The 12137-nt window shown below is 40.8% G+C and overlaps 1 protein-coding gene across 1 annotated transcript in view; it reads right to left on the reverse strand.

Moving 5' to 3' along the window:
• Positions 1-11464: 11464 nt before the first annotated feature.
• The window catches only part of OCIAD1 (OCIA domain containing 1), a gene marked incomplete at its 5' end in the record, with an annotated part of 15287 nt that continues 14614 nt past the window's right edge, over positions 11465-12137 (reverse strand). Inside the window, one exon of the mRNA XM_010138884.1 lies at positions 11465-11899. Within this exon, the coding sequence (XP_010137186.1) occupies positions 11862-11899 (38 nt within the window). The remainder of the gene's footprint in view (positions 11900-12137) is intronic.

Here is a 12137-nt window from a genome sequence, read left to right on the forward strand (position 1 = left end):
TTCTTCTTTCAAGGCTTTATTCTTCGGAAAAGAAATCTTGACTTTGGTTTGGTGTAAATCAGCTTATTTGAAGTAATTGCATAATTTTACGTAGTTCTGTTCATAGTAAATTCCAGTTTCTTGCAATGCACTTTTTGGTTTTTCCTCTTCTCTCTCTTCTCGGCATGTTTTGGTTTATTTTACTCCCTTGAGTACAATTTAGCTCTTAGAGCTGAAAAAATAAATTTGTTTATTGTACTTAGATCCTGATATTCTACTTAGATACTTTGTGTAGTGAGTAAGATGACATACGCTGGAATGTCTGCCACCTTTGCGAAAGGGAAGAGTGCAAGAAAGTTTAAATCATTTAGCACAGTTGAGCAGCTGTTTGGTCTCTGAGCTGATTCCTTGCTTATGGAGTGTTTAAGAGTACTAGTCTAGAAGTTCATTAGGGTATATTGTCACTGCAGTTATTGTGCTGAACCAACTTTTACCAGGCCAGTTTTTATGTAAAAGTCCACTTTGCCAGGGCTATCAAAAGCACATGGCACATTCAGAATGACCAAGGAGATGCAGTCATTTGGAACAGTTTATATATAGTCTGCACACAACCCAAGGCTAGCGGGTGTTGAGGAAAAACTAGATGGCACGTGCACTCTGCAAACAGCATGACACACAAACTTCCTTGAAATATCTCAGGAATGAAAAGCAGACTTCCCCTAAACACAGCGATGGCGTTCACATGGAAATCAAACGTACAGCTACTGAAAAGTTTGGGCTTCGCTGTCAGCTGATGAAGCCTGTCTTCTGTGGGGTTTTGTTTGTTTGTTTGTTTTTATGCTATGCCTGTGGTTAGTACTCCTTTGAACCAGCTTCTCCGGGCATCTTTACATAGACACAAAGAGATTCTGCAGGTGGGATATATAGAATCTAAAAGTACAAAGTAACTGTTAATTGGTTACTACACACCAAAGACATTCTGGATTTAACCAGCTCAACACTTAACCACCCTGATGAGATACTTGGAAAGTCTTCCCTAGCCAGGCAGCCAGCAGGCAGAAGGAGAAGGGTTAGCCTGACTAGCCTTCCTGTTCTTTTTTTCCTTTAGGATTTTATACCGTTCCAGATTGGTGTTTGCCATCTTGAACTCTCGAGCTACTAAGAACCCCTGTCTGAAGAGGGGCTTTAATTTTACACTTCCTGCCTTTTTCCCCAGCTCTTTCTCTGCAGTCTGAGTCAAGGGTACACAGCTCTGCTGTGTATCAGAGCTGGTGGCTGGTGTATGTGCAGGTGAGCCATGGGAGCCTTCAGCCAAGGCTGCAGGGAGAGAGGGTTGCACAGCCACAGAGAAGTCAACCTCCCTTGTGCCACAGGTGTACTGTGAGAGCCAGCAAAACTTGTATGGTGACATGTCTTAGCTACTTTCCCTTCATGTGACATCATGGTAACGGCAAGAAACTGCACCAAGGTTAATCATGCCTGGGTTATCTGAGGCAAGCCATTACATCCATGTGATGTCCAAGAGAGTGATGCGTGTGACAGGGGATCTTTCATGTCAGAGGTTGTTCTCGTGGCCAGTGTTACCTCTTGGGGTTACAACTTAACTACTTAACTTTGTTTTAAATGTAATTTTGTTCTGGCTTCCTATTACTTTGCTGTAATAAATGCACCATTATATAAAAATTATTGTTTCCTTTTTCTGTAAATTTATTTCCACACTTTCCAAGAGGCAATACTCTGATTAGCAAATTGTGTGGCTCTAAGTTCATGAGCTACTGCGATACTCTTTGTGAATCTAAGCTGTATTAGCACTAAACTTGTGCACATCAAAGGAAAAATGAGCACAACTTATGGCCAAACTGTTCTTCAGAAGGTCTTTAAAAGCATTTTTCTGTACCTCAGAGGATTTATGGCCAAATAATTTTTTAAGCCTGTCAGGTGTCAGGCTCCACATAATGCTCCTTGATTTGAGAAATAACAGGGGTTATCTTTTGGAAAGGTTGTTATTTAATCTCCTGCTTTGCGCCACCAACAATCTAGTCAAGTGTGCAGCTGGACTACAAGCCTTTCTAGAAGGAGGTAGTAATGATGTTGCAATATTTCTTAAATATACCTTTAAAAATTTAAAATAATATACGTTAACTGACTCTCCCAAAAGCGCCAGCTACAGAAGGATAGGGAAGACTCACAACACATGCTGCACCATGTTATTTGGTGAAACTGGAGCCAACTGGCTTTCATTGTGCTGTGACTTACAGGTGCGTTGGAAGTTTCCTGATGGCTGGATGCGTCTTGTAGGGGTGGAATTGGACAGATACTGGATTTTTTAGCATTGGATGGTTTGCAGGACCTAGTTAAGCTTTTAAGCTTCTTAAGACTTTACAAAGAAATATTAAAAAGTGCCTTGTAGTTCACAGGAGAAGTTCTGTGAGAAAGCAGGTGCTGGGGTGTCCGTAGTTGTGCTGCATGATGCAGAAAGGAGCCTTTAAATGCATACTGATTATTTCACATTATTACTTCATGCAGAAGGGAGATGGGGAGCTGGACAAAACCACATGTGCTGTCATGGCCAGACCCTCGTGACTTTTCTACTTGGGATGAGAAGTTCCTGTTGATGAACAGAGGACTCCGAGAACTGTAAGTTAGTACAGCCGTTTGTAGTAACTGCACAATTCAGTGAGCTAACCTCTGCTGACTGTTACTGTCATGCATTTCACACAAGTCAGTTAAAGGATTTGTTTCAAATTGAAGCAGAAGCTGAATACATTGAATTTAGGGGTGACCTGTTAAAAAAACAGGGAAATATTTGAGGTAATTGGTTGCTTCTGTAATCAAAAGATCAAAGCGCTGTTTATAAGGTGCTAAAACTTGTTAGCGTTTTCTTCTGTTAGTAATAGGATACACATTCCTTTCTGGCAGGAAGACATTACAAAAAGGCTGAAGAAATTCCAAGGAACATTCATAGCTTCCTGTTAATCATTTGCATCCAGAACGTGGAACTTACATCCCAGAGATGAGGGAGTTGAACAGTGTTCTTGGGCATATCACAGGTTAGTTGAAGTCCATGTACTTGCTAAAATCGAGAAACAAAATACCTCCTTCAGCTGTAAGGCATGCAAAGCAAGCAGCTTTTTGTGAGCCTCAGTCCTCTGTGAAATTACAAATAGAAAAAGGATCAGAGCTGAAGCAAGCTATAATGGCACTAACCTCAAACAACTGACACGGATTGCTTATCTTCGGGGGCTTTGCTGTGAGCTGTTTGAAATAATTTTACAAATCCTTTATTCCATCCAAATTAGAAAAAGCCTCAAAACCCAAAAAGTTGTGTTTCAGAAGAGGAAGCAATTGTAGTTTGAAAACAAAGCAAGTTCCTGTTTAAACCCTGACTTAGTAGTTGGACTTTAGGCAAGCCAGTGGATCTATAATTCTCTTTTAAAACGGGGAGTGAAGGGTAAAGCTCGCTATCCAAGTGCTTATAAATCCCTGTCAAAAATAAGGTTTGTGGTTTTTTTACATTTTGAGAGGAAAATGAAAGAGCAGGGCATGCTGTGCACCCACAGCGAGGGAAGAGGGGGGCTCTGGGACAGAGCTGCTAAGAAGAGAGGAGGCTCTGGGGCAGGAGTTACAACAGGAACGTGCTGGACCATGCCAAGTACAAAGTACAAAGGGGCAGCTAGCTTCAGTGCCACTCTTGTACCTGTCAGCAATGCTAGTGTGGGAGTAGCAGCTTCTTCCCCATGACCGTTTCTACCAGTGAAAAAGCTGCCGGTAATTTGTCCCACTCACCCAGCTCGTTTTTGGCATCACACATGAGAGCTCCATTTGTGAGAGCCAAAAAAAAATGGATCCAGCTTCTGATACCAATATTGCAGTAGTTCCACACCTTGGAAATACTAAGCTGCTTTTACTTACAGACTTAGCTTTCACAAGGTGTACTATCTCCCCAAGAGCATACTGCATTTGAAGAATTACCTCCAAAACAGGTAGATTTGTAAAGTCCTGCAGTGCTGTGAGTATACATGTGATATATTATGAAGAATCGTTAAAGCTTTCACAGCAGGGTGTTAAGCCTTAAAAATCTATAACTGGCTTTTGGTTTTGTTTTTTTTTTTGAAGACTGGGCATGGGAACAAAGGGACCAATGCTCCATAATGTGCACATGCTTTGGTATGGGTTTGGAGGTGGTTTTTGTTTGTTTGTTTGTTTTGTTTTTTTTATAAGTCTGTCAAGAAAATGAAGTTCTTGAGGAATAAATAAGACTCTTGTCAAGGCCACTTTAAAATCTAGAAGGTTTAAGGGGGTTTCTGGGGACATAGTAGGGGGCATATGGTCAACATACTAACAGATAGGCTGGGGAAAGGAAAACAGACTAAGTTTCTTGATGACAAAATGACAGAGCTAGGAAAAATCAATACTGAGAGTCTGAGTAATAAGCACTGTCATGGGGAAAAATACTAACTGCACCACACGGTTTTAAATTACTGTCACGTGCTCAGTACAGAGATCTGGGAGTTGTTTTGCATAGTGCAAGACGTCAGATCAGTGGTCTATGACAGCTAAAAGGAAAGTAGAACGTCAACAATTCTTAGGAAAAAAATGGGAAAAAAACTAGATCTACAGCACAACAGCACAATTCTATGGCATGCCCTCATTTTGGATATTGTGGTGCTTCCAGTGCACCTCAGCATGCGTACAACCAAGCTGAGAGACAGGAAAAGGTGAAAAACGTTAAAATAAAGAGGAATGACCAGAGGTAGAAAATTATTTTTTTACAAGAGATTACGTAACTCGCTTTCCAAGTTGAAAACAACTTGAGGAATGTGGTAACAGTGTAACAGTTGAGGAATCTGTAACAGTGTGAAAGATGAATGAGTAATTGCTGTATTTCTAAAATGACAACCAGTCAGCACTTGGTAAACTCCGATTTAAAGCTAATAGGAAAGCAGCGCTTCTTTATACAGCACGACTCCATCGTGGTTATCACTGTCACAGGCGATGGTGGAAACAAACACAACAGCTTCAACAGGTGCAATCTACACAGAGGCTTGGTGACTGTGAGACATCTGGATTTGCATCATCCAAATACAACCTTTGTGTCAGGAAGCTTCTGCTCTGATCAGGGAATGACAGGAGGGCACAGCAGTGAAGAATGTCCTTCTAGGAGGATCACGAGTCAGCGTGGGAGACAGGGAGACCAGCATGGTCATTCTAATATTCTTACAGCTCTTGAAAACCCAAGTTAAGAGCCTTGCCAAAGGAACTAATCCCCAGGTAACTAATAAACAGAAGTGGAGATTGAAATGTCTTCACATGCAGAGAGCACACAAGATTCCTGAGAAAACACACCTTTAAATCATTTGAATTACGATGTAGTATTTTTCTCCGCTGCTGAAGGGTAAAAAGATACTAGTGCGGGAATGGAGGTTTTTCCCTCCCGTTGTCTTTGACATACAGATTGTTTGAGAGCAACGGCACTTCCAAAGCAGATGCTGGAATCTGGCATAAAAATCCCCACTTACCTGAACTTTTAAGTGTTAATTCTCACATACACGGGTTTTGAGCATTCAGCAGCAATGCTGCGCTGGTTAGGCACGTTGGCAAGCTCAAGTGTTTCAGAGCAAGAAACAGCTTTAATATTTCCTCCCAGAGGCGTATTTTAAACCTGAGGTCTGCGATGACTGAAGCGGACCCGCCCAAGCTTGCTTCCTGTCACATGGATAACACTTCAAAACACAAACCCAAAACCCTCCCCAGCAGTAAACCCTTGCCATTTAATCACTCCTTTTCTCCCGATTAGCTCCACGGATCCAGTAGATTGAGATAGTCTTGGGAGCTGCCTCTGGCCACGGCCAGACAGAGCCTGCCCTTGTCTGGGTAGGGGTTTCACAGCACGCTGCTGAGCAGGTGGCAGCTGCGGCAGGAGCAGCGGTCAGACAGCTGCTCTGCCGGCCCGGCTGCCTGCCCTCTGCACCCGCCTCTGCTTCTCCCTCCAGATCTTGCACGGGTCGAAGGGGCTCCTTCTCCTTCACTCGTTGCTCCCCCAGCATGGTGCATGGCTTGTGCCTACAGTGCAGCCTTCAAAGGTGGTTGTCAGCTGCATGTTACGTAGCGAGTGGAGGGAGGGTAAGAGAGGGAAAATGAGTGCAGTCCTTCACAGAATCTGAGTGGGACCCTCAAAACCACACTCAGCTCTTCGACACAAGCACATAGCCCTGTGCACTGACTGCATGCCACTGTGACAGCAGAAATGTTTTCTACTTAGCGTGGCTCACTGAGAAGATGATTTAGCATCCATGATATTTAGGCATCAGCCTCTGCAACCAAATTCACCCTTTCCTGTACCACTTATACTGTTCTAAAATGCGATTTATCCAAAGATAGTGAAGATTAGCAATTGTACTTAAAATACAGAACTAAGCCAAACAAAATATTTATTTTGGCATTAGATGAATATAGAACCTAATTTTAGGTTGATAAAGAAAAAAGAAATCTAATGTACTAGAAATCTGCCTCCTCTATGGATTAGAGAGAGTAGACAAGAATGTATAGCATTCCATGTAAGGAATGAATTGAAAATGTTGGGGTTTAGAAGCTGTTCATGCCAAGATTGCATATCCTGAAAACAGAGTCCCACATCATCACCGAGCAACCAGAAAAACAAGAACACAAAGGTTATACGCTATGGGTTTTTAAATCCTGAATAATTTGAGTTTTGCAAAGGAACTCTATCAAGCTCTCCATTTCTCTTTCATCTTAGCTTTTTTTCTTCTTATTTCAAGGGTAAGTGAAAGTTGTATTTGATTGAATATTCTTTGTATCCGATGATTGTGCAATGTCTTCACCATACATCCTTTTCCGTTTACTGCAGTATCTCATCTCTTTAGTTTTACAAAGTTATGCTCTTGCTACACAGAAGACATCATGACTGGATGTTGAAACTACGTATTACCATTCTGCTGTGTATCTTAAAATCATAGGAAATTTTGTACTGATCAATTAAAAGAGCGCAAACCAGTAACTCAGTAAAAATGAGCAAACAAGCATCAAAACACTCATATGGAGGTAGCGTAGTAACTGGTGCTCATTAACATCAAAAAGAACAAACAAACAGACACTTTAAATCATCGCTGTTAATGTTCTGATTCTTTAAGAATTAAAATGTTTTCCTTTATCTGAAGTAAACACATACAAGTTATCCCCAAGGGATTATCACCTACTCTGCAGCAGCTCCCTCAGTAATTGTCAGATCCAAGAATCCATCTACATTTTGTCGTATGTTGTAACCCGAACAATTGTGCATTTCTGGTTTTGCTATATTGCTTTACTTCAGTTAAATAAAAATGCTAGGTTGGGGGTTTTTTTAATTATTTTTCTCATTATTTGCAAAGAATAATTCACTTGATAGTCTTATGAACTGGAAATCTGTGCCTTGGCCAAGGCTGCTCACGTCTAAGACTGCCTGATATGCCTTGGTTCAGGTTTTAATGCAGGTAATCAAAGATCCCTCAAAACTTTTGTCTAGTGCTGGTGGTTAATGTCCAGTTCTTACATTAATGAAGAAATACTTGAAGTATGAACTTGAGGCCTATCTGTGTCCAAACCTGCATTGGCTTAGCTGAATTAGCGCAAACCCGTATGAGCAGACCCGAGGCAAGAGCCCACAATACTAACAAGATGCAAATTGTCCCATTTATTGCCTTGAGATTAAAATCCAAACACAGTTTGTTGGAACAAGTTAATAGGTGACAGAACTGCAAAAAGTAAAGGGATAGCTGTGCTCTTGTCTCACTTAAGAGATTACAGAGGTAACTTACTCCGGTTGAAAGTTGAAGGATTGGGCTGCAAGTGAAGCCTTGCTAGGAAAGGTCTGGTGGCTGCATGACAGCCAAGGAACCGAGCCAGACATGCATCCTGCAGTGTGCACGAATTGAACAAGGTCCTCACCAAGGGCCAACAAACGGCGAGTCCAGCATGGGGGAAACAAACAGTCTTTTAGCTTCTAGCAAAGAGTGGACCAGTCACGATTTCTTCTTGAATCTCACGGAGGCAAGAAATTGGTGGGTTCAGCTTGGAATATTACATATGATGCCTTCTGGCTTCCGCAAACCTGCTTACATTTCACTAAGCTACTCAAATTACTTCTCATTTGCACTTTTCTGCTTGATGTACAGACTGCTGGGAAGGTCAGTTTGTGTACTCACTTGGGACTCTTGGGGAAAGGCGAAAACATTTTGTACCAGGATTTTTTGTAGAGCTTTCCCAGCTGTTGGGGAGCCAAGGCACATTTTCACAACCCTCTTCCCTGCGTTCCTGCCTGTTTGTAACAACTGACTTGAGGGTAATGCTACCAGCTCCTTTAAACTGGCCATGCAACTGCTTATTTTTAAGAGTTTTAAGAAATTGTGAAAGCAGTTACTTTAAAAGGGCTATTTAGAAACGTTCATAGTGAAGCACTCGGACTCATTTCCTGGTGTTTGATTTAAGGTATAAGAGTTAATTTTTTTATGTAGTTAAAATTTATTTTGAGGAATAAAAGAAAACTTACTTAGCATTCCAACAGATATTGAGTTAATTCACATCTATTAATGAGCCTGTAGGTACGATGGCCCACGGGACAACTTCAAGTCTTTTTTAATGCTGCTGTCTTTGTGGTTAGATCAGACAGTAAACAAACACGAACGGTAATGCAAAGTGAAATACTTCCGTGTGAATTTTGAAGACTAGTGAGGAACCTATACTCCAGAAAAATAGTTGGCCTCTTTAATGAATTAAGAAAAATACAGTGTTTATTAATCAGAAAGAGGTAAACATGAAAGAAGGAGGTGTGTCATGCTTTCCTCACACATTGACCATTCTTACTAGTTCTTTGTACCTAGACATGTTGCTTTCAGTGACAAGAACGCTGCTGTCAGCTCTCCACCGCTTGGATTCAGTTAAAAAAATCCCCAAAGTCACGTAAGTGCAGTATGAGCAAACTGCTCATGGGTAACTGAGTAGCTGCTATCAAATCATGGGACTGAAACAAAAAAAAAACCCACTCTGAAACAAGGTGGTACTAATGTGCAAGAAAAGGGAAGGAAGAAGACTGAATTCCCACGGCTATTTAGTGAATCAGGTTCAACACACTCGTTGCCACAGCAAACTGAACGAGGCCCAACTTGGACAATATATCAGTTTCTGATACCCCAGTAAGTTAACAGCTCTGATGGTGAACCTCCTCTCTTAAGAAGGTGATGGAAAGACAAAGAATTTTAAATTGTTTGATGATAAACCCAATTTGTTCCCAAGTACAAAAAAAAAATGTCCTCTGAGAGATATTAACTAGATGCAACGGAACAAAAACGTTATATTCAATTTAGAACTCTTACGTACACACAATGTTACTGGAAGCAGACATATTAAACTCTTAAAACAACATTAATTATGTATTATATATGCCTTTTTTCTCCTCTAAGAGGGGGAAAAAATCTAATACAGTTTATATTAAGCACTGTGTTTGCCCACCTAAAATATTAATTTGAGGCTAGATGCTTCAAAGGAAATGTCATTTTCAGATCACGGGCTTCTAAGAATCATATGAAATGTGATAATCGTATAATTGCTAATTACTGGTTACCGGCACACAACACGAGCATTCTCCAGACACTGCAGTTTGTGAAAGCTCAGTCCGAAACAGGCACAGGGTTAAATCCTCTGCCCTCTGTGTGTGTTCTGCACGAGCTGCTCCGCAGCCAGCACGCTGTCAGGAAGGCGAACACACAAGGAACTAGGAGTACACAGCACGACAAAATCGGTGCAGCAGTGCTGACTCGCGTGTGCAGCGCAGCAGCAAATGCCGAGATTTGGGAGCCCGCGAAGGGCCAGCAACAGGAGAATAAGGCCTTCAAACCAACCCAGAGTTCCAGCGTAGTGTTAAACACCCGATTACACATGAGTAATTTTACTGGCACCACAGGAACTTTTGCCATGAATGCTGAGAAATAGAGGGAGCCTCACTTTTTGATGCAGTGTCCACACTGCAGAGGTATTGACTCATGCAGCCAGCTCCTGAGATGGTCATTCCCCAAGACAAATAACTCAACTTGTGGTATAAACATGCACTTAGAAAAACAGAAGTTACTATATCCTTATATTCTTTTACTTCGGAAAAAATCCAGTATTATTCCAAATCTCCTGCCCCCATCCCCCCCATAAAAAAAAAAATTGGCAAGTTCAATAGTTTGTTTCTTCTAGGTGGTGTTATTTCCTCAAGGCCATAAGCCTGCTGCTGCATTTTCTCACTTGGAGGCTTCTCATTCATTGAAATTTTTCATTAATTCAAAAGAAAAATAATTTCTTTTTACAGATGGAAAAACATCACCATAGAAATCTGTTCCAGTTTTATCATCTACACCTTTTGCCTCCCATCACTTGCATAACTCACAACTAAGAAACTCTGAGCAGCTTCATGATAAATCTAGTCAGCTTTGGAACAGACCACTAAAAATCACAGCAACGTAATTCTGGCAGACCACATATTTTCCAGGTTCTCTCATAATGGCCTCAAGAAACATTCTCTCTAAGTTAAAATTTTGTTACACCTTCAAGATCATCTGATTTAGCACATTTTTTTTTTTTTTAGCAGATCAGCTTTTCTGAAAGCAAACTTTCTTTTTTGATTATGCAAAGCAGTATCTGGCTCTTTAATCACTCTCATCTCCTCCCTGCTTTTTTCCTCCTCATTTCAGCTGCTCTGTACCTCCCCAGAACAATCTCATTCACGCTGCTCTGCTGCCAGTCCACTAACTCAATAAGGTCTTTGAGAATTTTCATCTTGGTAAGTTATTTTTCATCTCAAACAAGGATGTCAGGAATGCTTTCATACTATCAACTTCATCATTGTTTTTGCTCCCCTATAGCCAAAACCCCAAATAAACACAATGCCATGAGCTGGGACAGCACAGCTGAGGAGAATCCCCAGTGGAAGACACTATCTTGACCGAGACAGGGCAGGCGATGCAAACACTAGGAAATAATCTTCAGGAGTTTTGCCGACATGGCTCTTTTCTTACAGGTAATAATAATAATGCAATATTCCATTGATCAGGATCCTTTCTCCGCAAACAGGGTTTTTTTGTCACGATAAGCACAAACAGAGAAGTAAGTCTAAATAATATCACCAGTCAAGATACCATTCAAACTTTTACCAAAGTTTGTCAGGTTTAACTGTCCGCATATACGTGTGCCTTTTTTAACTGTCTGCATTTTCATTCAGATATTTTCCTGCAAAATGACTGTCTGAAGAGACCCAGTGTGGGCAAGTCAGAATACAGCTGGCACCGTGAAACAGTTTTGAAAATCGGCGAAGTGCTTTCTTACGTGTTTGGCCTAGTTACTCAGCCCTTTTCCCCTGAATAGTTCAGTATTATTCCAGACATGACTAACCAAGTATGACAACAATTTGAGGTTTCCGCCATATCCCTTTCAGACAAAACAAAGTGAGAGGTGAGTTCTACAGGAACTTTTAATGCAAGTCTTGAAAGTTTGAGAAGATTCTGATATTTTTCCCTTCCCAATACATGTGATTGCATTTATTTACATATATTTTTACCTTTTGCTATACATTTACATCAGTTACTGACATTTACCCTTTTCATTCTTAAACAAGAGCACAAATGGTTTATAGTCATGACGCCTGACAACAGCCTCGCTTGCCATTTACGCAAAATTAAGAAAACATTAAGCCTAAATACTTCTTTTTAAATCTTCTCGCAAGTCAGAATTTTCTCGTCATTTATTAATAGCTGTGCCCAGCAGAACACCCCAGAGGTGCTGATACTCGTGACTAATCTAGACAAAGTTCAAGTTAGCTGATACATTTTCTTCAGTTCTTCATTTGGCTCTTACTCATCCCAGGTATCTCCATATTTATTTACTTTAACTAAAGAAAAGAAGAAAAAGTAGTCACATATGACAATTTAACTGTGTAAGTTTATCTTGCACAGAAAACTGTGATGAAATGTATTATCATTTGAAGTGGGGTGTGGGGAGAGCGTCAGTTGCAGCACAGCAGACATCTAATTAAAGCTACTTTTGAGTAAAAGGGGAGAAGAGTTTGTTAATCATTATTCTTTAGTGAAGTAATATTCGGCTAAGAGGCCTACTGTGCTCATTCCTGC

Source organism: Buceros rhinoceros, unplaced genomic scaffold (assembly GCF_000710305.1).
Source record: "Buceros rhinoceros silvestris isolate BGI_N320 unplaced genomic scaffold, ASM71030v1 scaffold11876, whole genome shotgun sequence".
In the NCBI taxonomy this organism is placed as follows: domain Eukaryota; kingdom Metazoa; phylum Chordata; class Aves; order Bucerotiformes; family Bucerotidae; genus Buceros; species Buceros rhinoceros.